Source organism: Cydia fagiglandana, chromosome 13 (genome assembly GCF_963556715.1).
Source record: "Cydia fagiglandana chromosome 13, ilCydFagi1.1, whole genome shotgun sequence".
NCBI classification, from domain to species: domain Eukaryota; kingdom Metazoa; phylum Arthropoda; class Insecta; order Lepidoptera; family Tortricidae; genus Cydia; species Cydia fagiglandana.
The window spans coordinates 2,840,604-2,858,989 of NC_085944.1; the positions used below are offsets into that span (position 1 = coordinate 2,840,604).

Sequence of the window (18,386 nt, forward strand, 5' to 3'; positions counted from 1 at the left end):
TGTCTAGTAAAATGTTGTACCTCATGTAGCGCAATATGCATGCCTTGGACCATGAACACCGTGGTAGATGTATGATGTGTGGAGATATGGATGATTTGCTGACAAAAAATATATTTTTATGAGACTTTGGACTTGCAGTGTCAGTGTGAGTGCTTTGTTTGTATGCGTGTAAGTGTATGTGTGCGTGTGTATGCTTGCAGGGTGTAGTTGTGTGGTATGAACGAGAGAAATATAGTTTACAAATAAGAGAAATCGTTGTACGTTCGGCATGCAAATTATAGGAGTAATATAATACATAACTGTCTAGTCAGTCCTGAAATAAGCGTTGCACTTGCTCCTCGGAGGTTATCAGGATAATTTGGGAGTCATCGGTTTTTCGTACATAGACCTTGCCGTAGGACGTCCAGCAGTGCTTGTAGTCCTTTGATTTTTTGAGGTCTCTTGCCAGGAAGTATAAGCGGGATCCTTTAGCAGTCAGGTGCTCCGAGAGGTATACCTGCTGGTCCTCATTAGAAGTGAAGCCCAGGTGCCTGGCACACAGCTTCGACGGGTTGTTCCTTCTGTTGAATGCTTTCGCAGCTTTGATTAATTCCAGCTTAAGTAATGCTGAGTTTGTCTCCAGTATTATTGGCATGTTCTTGTTGTCATTCTTCTTCACTCGCACCCGGTAAATGTCTTTTATATCCGATTTGCTGATGCTGCACTCTAAGTTTGTGGACAGGTTTGTGATCATTGCCAAGAGATCCGCTTTTGTTTCATTTTTCTTTGTTGGCACATTTTTTATTTCAATATTGGTTTTCCGGTTCGCTATCTGACTTTCTTCCAGTTTATTTTCTAAAAATATAATGTAGTCGTTGTCATCTTTTAACTGTTTTTCTATTTGATCAAATCTTCTCGAAAATTCCTGATTTTGTTTAGTTAATTCCGTAATCGAGGCTTCAATACTTTCATTTGTCTGTTTGATTTCTTTCATTCCTATGCCTACCTACCTAACCTATGCGTGCATGAAACCAACATCATAAATTTAAATAACTGTCAGCTGAGGCTGAGTCAGCCAGCTCGACTGTAACCGGCGTACACGTGTGGGCAATCAACACCATATACGACTGAGGTGATACACATTACTTACGTGCAAAGACATATGTAACTCCGTATAAGATGAATAAAGTCTAAGGAAAAAATGTGCCATGTAGGTATCAGTGAAAGAACATGGATCGAAATGATACAAAATTAATAAAATAATTTATCCATATATATACATTTTTTGATAGTTGTATACATTTTCGTTTTGAGTTTTAATCGTGTGTCGATAGATGGCAGTAAATTTACTATGATTACAAAATTGACCTTAACAGGACCCCTCTATACTATCTATTCTCTTTGCTTACGTGTTAGGAGCTACATTTGTTTGAAATCAATTTCCATATACAGTCAACGGTAAAAATATGGGTGTAGACAACTTACTCAAAAATATGTCCCATAGTTCTTATTTCACTGACATAAGAGTTATGGGACATATTTTTGAAATGATTTGTACACCCATATTTTTACCGTTGACTGTACATATATAATATATAGGTTGGCCAAAAAATAAGCGTATTCCTGTTGCCAGGGAGGTTTTGGGATTATTCCGCGATTTCGGGGTTGATCCCATCCATATTACTATTTGCTCAGTATATTTGCTAAAAGCTCCCTGGCAACAGGAATGCTCTTCTTTTTTGGCCATCCTGTATGTAATCATTTCAATAATTTGTATATTAAATGCAATGTCGAGTACCTAAGGGTGCCTCATACTTAGCTATGGGTGAAATGCAGTCATAAAATCATCATCATGTCACTGATTTTAGTTTTGCATACACTGTATTTCATTAAAGTACATGTTCCTTAACTGTGGATTACTCACCAGAAACATTCTATCAAACAGAAGCTGCGTACATACCTGAAAACGAAAATAACATTAATTACACATTACGCAGGCTTAGTTGGTAAATATAACAACTAAAAATATTATATTTTGGATTAACATATAAATGTGCACAGTTAAAACCCAAAATATATATATATATATATATATTATGATATGTTATTTCGTCACTTTTCTATCGCAAAGTGCAAATGTATTCCAATAATTAATTTTATACATAATTTTCTTCTATTTTTTTTTTATATTTGATAAATTTTATTTATTAATAGCTTAAGTCTAAATGTCCAAATCTAATGTACCTATATTGTATGTCCTAAGATACTGGAGCAAGCTGATATTGATAAGATATTGGTTAAGTACCTATAATTGGACAAACGCCTACCTTTAATGTTATGTAAGCTACAGATTACTTTTTCATGATGTATGTCTTGTCTGTTGTTGATCCTAAATAATATATATATATATATATATATATATATATATAATCCTAAATAATATATATATATAAATAATATATATATATATATATATATATTATTTAGGATCAACAACAGACAAGACATACATCATGAAAAAGTAATCTGTAGCTTACATAACATTAAAGGTAGGCGTTTGTCCAATTATAGGTACTTAACCAATATCTTATCAATATCAGCTTGCTCCAGTATCTTAGGACATACAATATAGGTACATTAGATTTGGACATTTAGACTTAAGCTATTAATAAATAAAATTTATCAAATATAAAAAAAAAAATAGAAGAAAATTATGTATAAAATTAATTATTGGAATACATTTGCACTTTGCGATAGAAAAGTGACGAAATAACATATCATTAACATTAATAACATTATTTTAAGAAGAGACAATATTATGAGCTAAGCATTGCAGGGAGATGGACATACAATGTAAATTTAAATGATGGAAATATACTCGTATAACGTATACACATTTTTATGTGTAACTATCCACCATCAAATTATTCACCGCGGTGCACCGATTATTCAGCGGCATGAATAAACCAAAGTGTCGGACTTCTACTGATATGCCCTCGACTTAGTTCTTCTTTTTAATGAATCCCTAAACAAACTTCTACTTAGTCAGGTCATAAGTTCCGCCATAAAGGTTTTTACAAGGTACGATACGATTACAGATTCCTCAAGTAATTTAAGCTTATTCAAATGTGAATAATTTACAGTAAGTACCTATAGCTTATTAACGTAATTTGCTGTCGTAGTTTTGCATAATTCTAGGTAATATTCGGAAAGACTTAAAGAACAAGTCATAAAACTCGCTTCTTATTCAAGGTGATTTTTATCACAATTTATTTTTGTCTTTATCATGTTTGAGTTTTGCATATTTAAGTGCATAACGCAAAGGCGGGGTCTTTTATATTTATTTATGTTGAAACTGCCCATCAGGTACATTTATACATCCTCTGGCCGCCCAGAGACCTATAAAAAGGTATCCTGTTCCATTCTAATTTTTAACTTTGTGTTGACAAAATAAAATTTCATTTTGCTTGGCAAGGTTTCACGTATGAGAAGATATAACTGCTATGTTGTTCAAATTTAATTTGATTGGCTTCATTATATAGGCCAAGCAATAAGAAGTTATAGAGGGAAATGCTAGGAACACAATTTTTGACTACGTAACTTTGTTTGGACTAGTTAGGAGGTGAACATATCAAAAGTCCCCGGCCGTAGCCCCGGTGCTGGGGGGTAGAGGGGGGAAAGAAGGTCTCATTTTTCGGTTTTTCACTTATATCTTGGAAATTTTGCGTCTTAGCGACATGACTACTAAGACTAAGCAGCGGGGCTACAGCCGGGGACTTTTGATATGTTCACCTCCTAACTAGTCCAAAAAAAGTTACGGAGTCAAAAATTGTGTTCCTAGCATTTCCCTCTACAACGTTTTTTGAGCATTCATTTCTTGACCTAATAAGGAATATTTAATTTATTAGCACGCTTCCACCTTCCGGTTATTGTTTACAGAACATATTGCCTTGATACTGTGTTATCGGCGGTGTCTCGACGAGGCCTGTTGACCTCTTTGCCACGATAACGTGCAGTTTCGGATTGATTGCAGCCGCATATTGTCGCCATTGGAAAATTCATGTTATTATTACATGTAGTTACTCCATTTTATTAAACGTCGTTTTAAATTTTGGGTTTTTTTTATGATATTTCTATTCAGAATCACAGCTCTTTAGATCCTAACTGGAGACAAAAAGTGTCCTCATAGATCCATACATTTATCGATCTTTCCATTCCGATGCCGTGTAAAGGCATCAGCTACATCAGCTGGTGTGAAATAAATAAATTAATATTAGGTAGGTATATTCGGGTATTACTCGAATATACCTACCACTCAACCCCACATACTGCATGTCATAAAAATATGTTCGTTTAAAATTCAACTTTAATAGCTATGCTATGAATCAATTGAGTTGAATACTTACTTGAATAGTGTAACTGCCATATATGGCTGCGTATGCTGTAACTTTACAGTTAACATTAAAAATAAGTACATTTTAAAACAACAAAATAAATTTTAACAATAGACTCATAACGTATTGTTGCCATACCAATGTTGTTTAACCAGTAGGTACGAGTATGAAACAAATATTATCATTATTATCAAGTGGCTGGTTCAGTGACCTCTGCGCTCGGACGCACCTATCATTTAATTTTAGCGCTTGGAAACGAAAACCATTAACATCGATAATCGTATGATAGGATTAATAGGATAAAGATTAAACACACCAAACTGTATGTAGATATAGGTACCCACTTTTTTTTTCTTGAGGACGTAAAGTTGTGTTTTAATTTATCATCACTCGTTGCGAATTTTTCCCACTTGAATAGTAATGATAATGACGTACTATTACGAGTTAGTCAAGTCAATAAAATCCATAGTTTACTGGCGAATTCAGATATAAATGTCATAATGGATGAGTGTAGGGGTGAATTAACATAAGTAACATAACTATTGCATATTTATATATTCATTACTGCCGCGGGCGTTATCGAAGTGACAGCAGTGCGAGCACCCGTCCAAAGCTATTATGACAAGCATAGTTTGCGAACAGGCGCATGAAAAACTAGTTAAGTTGTTAGACTATCTATAGATTATTTATCTATCTTGAGATTAAAAATATACTTACAAAAGTATAATATTTTAATTTTTATGACTTTAAGAAACTGTCAAAAGGTCCATCATGCACGGTGTGAGGGGTGTACCTAAGAAATAAGTTTAATAACCTAATAACAGTAATAACTCATCCATGAACCCATTTTAGCAGCCTAGTCGGTAGTGACCCAGCCTACGAAACTGGAGGTCCCGGGTTCGAATCCCGGAAACGGCATTGATTTGTGTGTTTTCATCATGAATTTGTTCCTGTGTTATACTTTTCTATTTGTGTGTTCGTCACAAATATTTGTTCCCGAGTTGTGGTTGGTTCTAATTTTTCTATGTATTTAAATTTAGATATAGTGCCCATAACTGAAACATGTAGAGTTTACCATGGGACTAGGCACAGATTAATAAAAGGTCGATCTGTGTAAAATTGTCCTAAATATTTATTTCTTTTCTCTTTTTTTTTCGAACAATCCTATATATTCTCGAAATAAACGTTTTCCTAGCGATCATATCCACATTTCATCGCCCAGCACCGCCTGCAGTTAACTATCCCACTTCACGGGTCCGTAAATGGCAGTGTCGCTCATGGTGCCAATTTAAGTTGCCATGCCACGCGAGCCGAGGGGTCAACTGTGCCAATCGAAATGTTGTACGATGTTATAGAGCTTCTACAGCGACATTGGCCTTTTGGACTCTGAGGGGTCTCTGATGTCCCCATTATGCTGTTATGAATGTAATCCATATGGAAGGAGTTTTAGGTGTTTTAGGTCAAGGTCTGCCAAAATCACTCTGGACAGGATCCAGGTACAGAAAACTCGCTTATGACAATTCTGAAGTCGAACACGAGTCTTGGACGGGAAAGAAAGCGTGTTTAGTCATGGTAAAATGTATGAAAAGTTACAGGGGGCAATGTAAACTGGCATACTCGTAGTATGCGAACAATCGCATTAAAATATGATCGTAAGGGCTGATTTAGACGGCGCGCGAACTCGGATGCGATATTAGTTACATTGCGGTCTGTTATTGGCTACGTCCAAATCGTCCAATTCAGCCGATCGAACAAAAACCGCAATGTAATGAAACTCGCATGCGACTTCTCGCACCGTCTAAATGAGCCCTAAATAAATATCGTAAAACAATACTGTTAAATATGTTGGGCCTTACTAACATAATATATGTATGTATGTACAATTGTACATGGACAATAGAAGTCTCACCTCCACTCTTAGTGCTACCGTTTGCAAAGCCAGATTAGATACACACCTTTGATTGATATGTTTATTTACTATCTTGGTATGTACATATTCATCTGCTAAATGTGTGGGATTATAATAGCGCTATAGTGATGACATTCCTAAAAGAAAATCACTGTGTTGCTCTGGGAGTCTGCGACCTCCTTTGTCATAATCAAATTTAAGCGCTCTCTTTCCAAAAATGTTGGTGCTGTTTTCAAAATAAACTCTGATACAACACACTTAAGGTTTAATCTCCAAGTGAACTGGTTGACTTACAAGTTCTGTAAGGTAACTGTGCCGACCAGATTTGGCGCGTCTATATAAAATATGGTAGGCTCGGGTTTAAGCGATAATTTGTATGATAAACGCAGCGTCCGCATTAACCAGTCTGGCAGCTAAATGGCCTATTGTGTTACTTTTTTACACAGTCTGTAACTAACCTCAATTGCTCAAAGCAAAGGTTAACTCAAAAGGATCCCTAGGATTATAGGTTCGCCTTTGTGTGTTTTCCCTGTTTTGTGTTTCTTTTTGTACAATAAAGTGTTTACTATATTACTAGTATTAGGTACTACCAAGTACTTTTTTTTCATCTCATATGTACTTAGAGTCAGACCGAGACAAGTCGGCAACTATTTTGATAGCACACGCAGTCAAGTGTTATTTTTAACATCAAACCGCTATGAAATTATGGAGTATAAATGGATGGTGTTTAGCAAAAATGTGCCAATCCACATTAATTTTTCATTAAAATGTCAACTACTGTAAGCGTAAATTTTTTGAGTTCACATCTTATTGCAAAATGAATGTTAGTTGACACATTATTGCGTATCAGCATCCAAATGAGCTACCAAAATCGTTGTAGACTATTCTTGGTCTAACTCTAGCAACGGGAACTCTCTTGGCAGGAACGTATTATAAACGACAAGGTTGAGTGGAGGAAAGGAGGGGAGGCCTTTGCCCAGCAGTGGGACTCTAAATTAGGCTAACAAAAATAAACTCTAGCAACCGTTATAGATTAACCTAACCTTCTTCTTCTTTCCATCCTGTTACCCTCTGCTGGGGTGTAGGGCTCGAATCTTTTTCTTCCACTGACTCCGGTCCTGGGCAGCTTGGGTAGCCTCCTCCCACCCCAGTACCTAACCTAACCTAGACCTATTTAACTACACATAGTTCAGTATAAAGTACATATCATCATCGCTAACGAGAGTTAGGCCCTGCCAAATGTGCTTGTAAATTGCGTAGATTTTTTGTATTTTTGTATTATTCGTGTTCCTTGCTTACACTTAGTACTTGGACTTTATTTTAGGGTATTATCTATTCCCAAAAGTTAAGGGCATGTTTTAACAATTATTTAGATTTTTGATACAACCCGATTTGACGATGTACTTCACAATAAGTTATTTCAGGAGCTAAGATACTCGTATACATCAAATTGTATAAAAATACATACATATATAGACATACATATAATCACGCCTATTTCCCGGAGAGGTAGGCAGAGACCACGGATTTCCACTTGCTACGATCCTGACGTACCTCTTTCGCTTCCTTCACTTACATAACATTCCTCATACACGCTCGCCGTTTAAGGGTGCTCTTAACCTGGCCTCTCTAATGTATAAAAATGTATTCTATAAATCTAGAGAGCAAATGGGGATTAGGTACGTTTGTAAGGAAACCGGTCGTCCCCTTTCCTCTTAATAGGTATTCATAAACATAATGGAGTATCGATTTTGGATTGAAACCGTGGAAAAGAAATATTCGTAAAATGCTTTAGAAATTACGCAGAATGCCGTTATTGAATGTTTTTTTTTCCTTTTAGTACTTTTCCGATAAACATTTCAGCCGGCAATTTGTTTATGAAAAAATATTTGTAATCCTTCTTACTGTGTCACTTTCAATGTAGGTATATTTATTTTTATTTTGTAATGTATAACAATATTTTTTGTTTTTTTTTGTTATTCTTACACAAGTCTTTAGGGTCCACAATTGGATAGAGATAGATCATAGGATATGTGTTTAAATATTTGACATATAGTTCGTGTGTGGTTTCTCTACAAAAATATGCATTAAAACTACTTTAATGAATCAATTATCTCATTTGTCCTCTAATAATGTATAATAATTCGAATATTATAGTCTCATTATAATATGTACACTATTAAAAATTCATGAGCCATTTATTCGTGCCAGCTATAATTGCTCGTATCCAAACATATTTGGACCGGAGTCCTTGAGTTTTGGCGCCACACTATTCAAGCATATCTCATTGTATGCATAATCAGTTTACTTTACGACGTAGTGTTCGAAGGAACTCGAGTCTTTTGAGTCTAAATTTGAAGAACTTGACCACAATTAAACTCGTTTTTAGGATTCCGTACCCAAAGGGTAAAACGGGACCCTATTACTAAGACTTCGCTGTCCGTCCGTCCGTCCGTCTGTCACCAGGCTGTATCTCACGAACCGTGATAGCTAGACAGTTGAAATTTTCACAGATGATGTATTTCTGTTGCCGCTATAACAACAAATACTAAAAACAGAATAAAATAAAGATTTAAGCGGGGCTCCCATACAGCAAACGTGATTTTTGACCAAAGTTAAGCAACGTCGGGCGTGGTCAGTACTTGGATGGGTGACCGTTTTCTTTTTGCATTATTTTCCGTTTTTTTTTTGCATTATGGTACGGAACCCTTCGTGCGCGAGTCCGACTCGCACTTGCCCGGTTTTTTTTTATGATACTCTGCGCTTAAAAACTTCAGAGTCTTTTAGGCGCCGAGTATGATTACTTCTAGTTATTGCAAAGTCAGTAATAGGCACTGTAGTGCATTAATTCTAACCACTAGCACTGTGATTGCAAGTCTCCTTGAAATTGAAGTGTTCGATAATTCATTCCGCCTCTTTAATATGCAATATGCGTCTACAGGACACTTACTACATCCTTAGCTACGCTTAGCGGCTGTTAATATCCGAGTTAATGGATATTCTTTCCAAGAGGGCTTATTTTTGTGTGGTGTTCATAGAGATATAACTCAATTTTTGAAAAGACTCTCCTCAAATTAAATTTATTATTGCGGGAGGCCTATTTGTTCTTTTTTATGCGACTTGTAACATCAAAACGATCAAAACGATGGCTGTCGCCCGTGCGTCTTATACTCATGGATACTGACATTACTTTGACGGAATGACGTCTTTAGTGATAGTGTAGGGAGTGTCATGAAGGAATGACGGCAAGTAATGAAGTTTATTTTAATAAATTCCGTCAGTATTGGAGTTATGTCAAAGTTATGATACTAGAAATGACATTATACTGACAGTGTTACTCGTGTATTGGCACGTAGGATGTACAGACGACTGACACATTTAGAATTTTAGATATCATTTTGATGTCGAAATGTAACTTTTGAATTGACTTCCCAAATGCGTTCCCCAGACTCTGTATAACTGATGTTATTAATGTTATCCCTGGATAGCAACGTAATTAGTCCACGAGTCGTGTTTATACTTGTTTAGATTACCTAATTAATCTAATTATATTGTTGTAATGAAACTTAATTACGCCCCTTTAATAAGTTTTGGCATGTTTTGAGTGCGACTTATTTAGGTTTCATATTTGGTATTTATATTTTACATACATTAATGTACATGTATTAATTACATACGTACATGTATTAATTTATGTACTTAATTGTAAATGTTTAAAGATATACAGGCAATCCTCTTTATGCCATTCATACCATCTTTCTTACATTCCGTGTAAAATTGTATAAACTCCTAAGTCCTATACAATATTTTCCTATTTTTAATTTGAACTTTAGTTCAATGGGATGAATTTCGTTTGTGTAACAAAAGAATAAAACAAAAGAAACGCTACTTTATTTGGTTCATTAAAGTTTCTAATAAGATTGAAGCGGAGTGTACATTGTATTGTACATTGGGCCTTGCAAGGTTAGATGCAATAAATGCAGTTTTAAGCAAGGGATCGCCTGACTGGACAATGCAAGCGGGTTTATTAAGGTCATTGCTCCCTTAAGGGTTCCACCTGAGCGGATATCCCGATTGGAATCGGGATCAAAATCCCGTTAACTTGGAATAACCGTTTTTTCTGAACTTGATTTATTTCTTACCACAGCTGGTAAAGGGTCTCTTGATTGTTCAAACCCTTATAAGAAAGTTGCATGTGGGGCAAAGTAATCAGATGCCAATTTTAAACTGTTTCCTTATGTTAGCTGGTAGAATCGACTTTGAAATGATGATTTTGAGTGATAAATATAATATTTAATGACGTTCATTTGGTTTTATTTGGTTCGATTTTGTCTGATAGTTAATATTTTCTTGGTTTGGTGTGTTGAAAAACAACCTTTTGGTAGCGGAAATTAATAAGTCATTTGGTCTTGCAAATTCAACAAAAGAAACTTAAATACACAGAGAATATACAAATCACCATGCAAATAAATAAAGTCACCAATATTGCTGGTTATTAAGAAACGGTCTGTATATTAAAGTATTTTCGCAGGGTATGATGTCATTTCTGCTATTCTGCATCGCATTTGTGCTTAGTACTCGTAGGTACAATCTTATTCTTCTTCTTCCTGGCGTTATCCCGGCATTTTGCCACGGCTCATGGGGGCCTGGGGTCCGCTTGACAACTAATCCCATGATTTGACGTAGGTACTAGTTTTTACGAAAGCGACTGCCATCTGACCTTCCAACCCAGAGGGGAAACTAGGCCTTATTGGTATTATAGTCCGGTTTCCTCACGATGTTTCCCTTCACCGAAAAGCGACTGGCAAATATCAAATGATATTTCGTACATAAGTTCCGAAAAACTCATTGGTACGAGCCGGGGTTTGAACCCGCGACCTCCGGATTGAAAGTCGCACGCTCTTACCGCTAGGCCACCAGCGCTGTGTTACAATAGGCAGCAGAAATTGCTAAGCGGGCGAGGTGTTCAAACTGATCTTGAATCGACTTAATTGTAAAGAGAATAAGAGCGTGTCAAGGTAATTTTGAACACCTCGCCCGCTTAGCAACTTCTGCTGCTGACTGTACGTTGAATTAGGCAATGAGGCCCTTTAGGTCATTGTTCAATTTATTCACTCAGGGTTCTTGGCTCCCAATTGTTGTTGTTATGTATTATGGACTATAAGGACAGGACAATGTTTTACGCTACGTCTTATGTAGGCGAACAACGCGCGAACGCGGCGCGGCGCGGCGCGGCGAAAGCGGCCGCCGCCGCGCCGCGCCGCGCCGCGCCGCCTGACATTCGCGTGCAAATCGCGCCGCACCGCGTTCGCAACGAGATCGCTTACGTAGGACACTTCTATGGGCATCAAAGGATTGATTTCGCCGCGCCGCGCCGCGCCGCGTTCGCGCGTTGTTCGCCTACGTAAGACGTAGCGTTAACCACACATTATGGCTAGGCATTTCAATACGCGTTTGAACTTTTTTGCATTTATAAAAACAAATATTTCAGACAAAGTCCATGGCGACATATGTACACGTTAAAATTACATACACAGTGGAAGGTAAGCTGACGCAATGACCCATATATTGTTTAGACATTAATGATTGCAATAAATCCAAATTTGTTCATATTCAAATATCTTCAAGTGGACGAAAACTAGCGCAATGACCCTATAATGATGCCATTGATGTATTAGGAAGATATGTTAGTTTAGAGTATATTTTTACTGGGTCGCAGTCCAAGTATAGACCAGCTACGCTACGAAGCCCGCCAGACTGGCACCAAAGCAAATAATATATTATTGTTATTGCCTTAACGAGTTGTGTTTTGTTTCAATTTTAAGTACACACATTTATTTTTCTGATGTCACCGGTTGTAAACCACGTTTTAAGTCTTCTATGTACAGTCAGCAGCAGAAGTTGCTAAGCGGGCGAGGTGTTCAAAATTACCTTGACACGCTCTTATTCTTTTAACAATAAAGTCGCGTCAAGATCATTTTGAACACCTCGCCCGTTTAGCAACTTCTGCTGCTGACTGTAAAGCAAGGAGAGCAGCGATTATTTCCCGAAAATAGAATTTTACTGGAAGCGAATTTTCCATTCACAAAATATACCGTTTTATTCTTTCTCATTAGCTTCCTTTCCCGGAACCATTTCTAACCAATTCGCTTATTTTCCTGTTATAATTATATTTCAATAGCTTATTTTTCTGATACGTTTTCTAACCATTCGAATAGTTTGCATAACTTTACGTAAATCAATATTGTTCATCATTAATTGACGTATCTTAAAATTCGAATCGGGCCGGAAGTCGCGGCCGAATAGATAAAAAAATAAATAAATAGCAGACACGTCTGACACGTGTCAAGTAGACGCCAGACACTTCGGTTTATTCATGCCGCTGAATAATCGGTGCACCGCGGTGAATAATTTGATGGTGCATGTTACACGATAGGCGAACATAATAAAAAAATAAATTTCGCTCCTTGAGAAACATAGTGTCACTATACAAAAATTAAGAATCATTCGAATAGCGACGTTGTTCCATTTTTGTAAAGTTGAATTTTCAGGCACACTGTGTGTGTGTGTGTGTGTGTGTGTGTGTGTGTGTGTGTGTGTGTGTGTGTGTGTGTGTGTGTGTGTGTGTGTGTGTGCGTGCGTGCGTGCGTGCGTGCGTGCGTGTGTGTGTGTGTGTGCTACTATAGTTTAGCTGTGATGAGAATGCATCCACCGTTCCGAGAAGCTTTGATAACTTTGAAATAGCTTCATCCGGGAGTTTAGTAAAGTTAATATTCTGGTTCTAATAAGTTAGCTGAATATTGCTACTGCTAGCTGGTATAATTTTATAAAGGAATCCCGTGTGGTACTCTCTGAATTACACACGTTTTTCACATTTTATACTTATTACAAAGAATCTACCGCGATATAATTTCATTGTTTTTACCTTTAATTCCGACGTTTCAGCTGAGTTGCATCAGCTGTGGTCACGGAAAGAATAATATAATATTATTCTTATATAATATTGTGTAATTGAATATGTGTACAAAACGCGAGAGTTTAAAGTGTTATATTACAAAGAACTTGCAAGACACTACATATTTTACATAGGTAATGGTGAGCCATGAGCATGTTATTTAGGGTTTTTCCTAGTTTTGATATGAAAGTTGAAAATGTTGATACACATGTAGTATGTATATATGTGTGTATGGTTATTATTATAAATCACAACAAAAATTAAAAGCACTTTGGTTTCTTTATGCGTACGTCACGTCACCCAACCTACTAAAAAATAGTATTTTCCTATGTTACGGCTAGAGCATATTTATTCTGGGATTCGGCTATCAAATACTATCACTAATCTCGAAACAAAGAAACCGCCAAACAATCTATTAGCAGCGACCGCCGCAACCAACATTTTATTTGTGCGCTTTCCTATTGCTTTTGAAATTTCAACTTTATAACGACGATATAAATTTTATTTTACCGGAAAATTTAGTAAGTACAATATTTATTTTATTTTCGTGCGCTTTTCATGCTCGTTGATATTACAGACGAGGGTAGCGAACGACTTTGTAAACACGATTATTACACCATCACCTTATTCAACTTTGTATTGATGGAATTAAACTACCTATATATACATAATGTGTATAAGTTGCAAACTTCTATTGTCGGCTCTCTGCTACTAGGTACATAAATAAATATATATTATAGTGATCATGTCATAATATTGAGTGAACGATATGATTGATGAAACATGATTATTACACCATCACCTTATTAAATTTAATTGCACAATATTCACAATATTATTACGGTATCGATGTATAAGTGGCGAACTTCTACGGTCCGCTCTCCCTCCATCACTGCTATGTTACATAGAGACGACATATTTACATATCATGATCGTGATCGTATATCATCATAAATACTCATGATTGAAAAGATGTGCCTCCCATTGCGGACTTTTGAAATGACGAAAAAAAAGCGTTGATAAAAAAAAATAGCTTTATTTTCGACGGTTATAAGCATATCCGTCATATCATATCACACATCACGGAAACTTTTTATGTCTTTCTTTACAGAGGACCTTTAAGATGCCAATCGTATGGGTATCACTCTTCCATAATTATTGTGGGACAGAAAAACATTAAAAATTATTACCGTTTCGTTCGCTACGGCGCAAACGATTGGCAACTTGGCTAGGCACACAGATATTTTCATCTACTTAACCCAATTTCAAAAATAAGGGCTATTCGTTTCACAGTTTATACTTTATATTCCAACAAGATTAAAAATACCCGGAATATAAAACGGTCACTTTAACTAAAGAATATTTTAGTATCATCATCATCATCAATATTTTGGTATATCACAGACAAATAAATGTATTATTTAAATAGGTTGATATAAACAAGGCAGCATGGCTAAAGTGGAGATCTTTGTCCGGCGTTCTTTGCGACCCCAAAATGCCAATAAAGACAAAAGGGAAAATATATAAAACCGCCGTTAGACCCGCAATGATGTATGGAGCAGAATGCTGGGCCGCAAAGAAAGTGCATGAACAGAAACTCCACGTCGCGGAAATGAAGATGCTTAGATGGGCCGGCGGTGTCACGCGACTCGATAAGGTTCGCAATGAATATGTACGCGGCTCGTTCAAGGTAGCGCCTATTACCGAAAAACTCAAAGAGAGTAGAATGAGGTGGTATGGTCACGTTATGCGAAGGGACGAAAACTACACAGTGAGGAAGGCTATGAACATCCCAAGCAACCCCAGAGGAAGAGGCAGAAGACCAGCAACCTGGTGGACCAATGTTGAAAAAGAGATGAGGACACAAAACCTGACCACACAGACAACCCAGGATAGAATGTCCTGGCGCCGACGTACGAGGAGGCCCGACCCCAGCTGAACTGGGAAATGGGCTGGACAAAGAAGAGAAGATATAAACAAGGCACGTCCCATATACCAGATAGTTAGTTGTAAGAATGCAAATGGATACCATTATACACAGAATGACACGAAAACATAAAACGCGGATAGTAGATCTATTTATTCTTACCTTTTTTACGCAATACATAACATAAGGGAACTAACACATAACGCGGGTCAGTATAGGTACAAACGAAGTTGAATAAATCTCTCTTTTCTTTAATGTAGTAATATACCTAACGAAGAAGGGTCAAATATCAGTACATACTTATTACTATATACACGGTATACAATACTTGTTTTATTGACCCCGTTATTAAAACTTAATTTAAACGCATCGAAAACAATGTTTTATTTTCTTCTAGCTGCACGAAATGAATTTAAAGTTTAAGTTCATTTTTAAATTACTTCCTTACTACCCTGTTGTGGGTACAAAGTTCATGCTCCGGCCACAATATACCTCAAAGATATAATTGTAATCGATCGAATTCAAATCCATTAAATTAATCGATTATATCGCGATACTACACATACACAATAACCTTCAAGTAAGTTTTAATTACGGGTTAAACAGGCAATAACAGGCTGGGAACTTCCTTAAAGGGATAATCACTAAATAGCGTGAAATGTGAAACTAAGCATGAGTGGGAAGTGGGAACGCGTGTGCAGGATTAGGTAAATATTATGACTATTATGAGCACACGTGCGGGTTTGTTAGAAGCCATTAATCAAGTTAGAATTAACACCGTTGCCACAAATGTAATTAATGTAATATGATATAGACTGACGACCGGGTTTCAAAATTTGCCAGCTTTTTAACTCTGTCATGTTGATAAAGCGTTAAAAGTTAATTGGACTGCGTGTAGGACGCAGGTCGTCAAGAGGATAAATTGAGGTCTAAATTTTAATTATGTCCTAGTTTCGTTGTTTGCGTCAATTAGTATTATTATATTAGATATTAATTTTAGTCAGCGTCGTTCAGTAATCTCTCGATAAAGCTCCTCGTTATTGAGCGTGTCATGGAAACATATCGACAATTTTCAACTTTCATAGAGTCAATAGAGTGTATGGCTCTTGAGGAAGGTTTAGGTGTATAAGTGTAAATTATTAACCCGTGCGAAGCCGGGGCAGGCAGCTAATACAATTTAGATAAATTCCTTGATCGTTTATGGTGTGCAATACAGTTTTCATAGTGCACAATTGCAAATATGTACTGCACATGTGATGACCTCTTTACATTAGTCATTACGTTATGCACAAAAAAAGATTACGTTGCTCAGTTTTTTGTGACAGTGTCAGCACAAAAAACGCACGGACCTACCTTAAGGTGATACGTGACAGCGCAGCGCATACACTAATGTTCTCTTACGTAATGTTTGTTTGTTATGAACTCTAGTGTAAATTTCATTCGATAGCATGACGCGCGTTCGCGTTTGCGTTTTTTCTATTTTTGTATTAGAACAGCGCGCAAAGCAGGACGTTTTGGAAAATCAAAATCCCATACAAAATGACACTTAACGCAACGTAAGTCACGTCACGTTATGGAATGAAATTTACACTAAGTTTTTGAATGATATGATATTGCCGCTGCGAATAAGTCCCGATTTAAGTAGTTTACATAATGCGCGAAGAACGTGATTAGTTTAATAAAACAAACTTCGCGGTGAAATAAATTACAGTCAAGTTCAGAAACTTCTTTTATTTCGAGCAAGAGAGGCAGATTAAGAAATTTCGAATTTCCTTTTTCACGTTTAGGACCTCGGATTAGAAAATTCGAAGCGGATGCTACAAAAAAAACGAGTAGTTCAGCATAAGCTTGGCATGCAAACTTCCAGAAACAAGTTTCACGAAACTTTTAAACAAGCGAAAGCTACCTTTCAATAAAAGTAATCAAAAAGTTTTCGCTAGCGTGAAAAATTACTAACATTTGTGAAACTGTCCCCAGCTAAACATATTTTTATATTCTACACATGATAAAAGATATATTCCCAAGCGCCAGGAACAGCCGCAGTGCAATGAACCGAGGCTTGGCACGAGGACTGTGAAATAGAGAAACAAAATTCCGAAGGCCAATTGGACTATAAAATGTATTTTGAGACGTCGTCTGTTTTTATTATTTTGTAGCGTTATAGTTGGATTAGACGACTACAAATCTTATTAATATTATAAATAGTGTTTTTTATTAGATGTACTACATATACTTGGTCAAGCAAATCTTGTCAGTAGAAAAAGGCGCGAAATTCAAATTTTCTATGAGACGATATTCCTTCGCGCCTACATTTTTTAAATTTGCTGCCTTTTTCTACTGACAAAATTTGCTTGACTATCTATATGTTGCAAACATAGCAACGCTGTAGAGACAATAACTCGTTATTTTTTGTTTGTTTTTCTAGCTTCTTGCACGACGTTGGATACAATAGGATGTCGCATCGTTATGCCTAAAAAAAACGACTATCATTGGTTTATTGAACTAAACACAAAGACGAATTAAATTAAATTAATAAGTTTATAACGGTGTCTGCGTAACGGTGAAATGTTAGAACACTGCTTTGATTGGACACATTTGCCATTATAATTGATTATAGTATTATCCATAAATAGACTGGCGTAGGTAGATGTCACATAGGCGCGTAACTGTGAAGCCGCTAGGTAACAACAGATCTATTAATCGAGTGTCGCCTTATATGTATTATGACAATTCGTGCTCACGAATCTTTACACTTTTGCTGAGACGAGCGACTTACCAAATAACCTTTAAGCAGAAATTACCGCAATTCTGCAACTGTACTACTTAAACGGCCGCAAGGGTGCTGTGAAGTGAGATTAAGGGTTGTTTGCACATCAAACCGTCTGTCGCCGTTAAGATGTTCGCTAAATCTGTACGGGAAGTTTCATAGTTCAAAGTTCACTGCTAAGTGGCGTTGATCAGTCTGTCAATATTGGGTGGTGAGGCCCTGTCGCTTTCAAACATTATTATACTCGTAGTCTTTGTTACGCCCACTGTAAGAACTATTCTTACCTGATTGGTGGTGAGGTCCCACTGGTCCGCGACGAAGCTCTGTCTACTGTACAGGAACACGGGCACCTGATGGTCCTTCACTGGCGATGGATCGCTGTTCACCCTCACCACGGTGAGGTGAGTCATTGTTACGCCCACTGTAAGAACTATTCTTACCTGATTGGTGGTGAG

General features: G+C 36.8%; 1 protein-coding gene across 1 annotated transcript in view; it reads right to left on the minus strand.

Annotated features, from left to right (window-relative positions):
- Positions 1-18,366, minus strand: part of LOC134670016 (GATOR1 complex protein NPRL2-like) — a 54,977-nt gene extending 36,611 nt beyond the window's left edge. The window contains exon 1 of the mRNA XM_063527684.1: positions 18,216-18,366. Coding sequence (XP_063383754.1) covers positions 18,216-18,341 — 126 coding nt within the window. The 5' untranslated portion in view covers positions 18,342-18,366. The remainder of the gene's footprint in view (positions 1-18,215) is intronic.
- Positions 18,367-18,386: the final 20 nt, after the last annotated feature.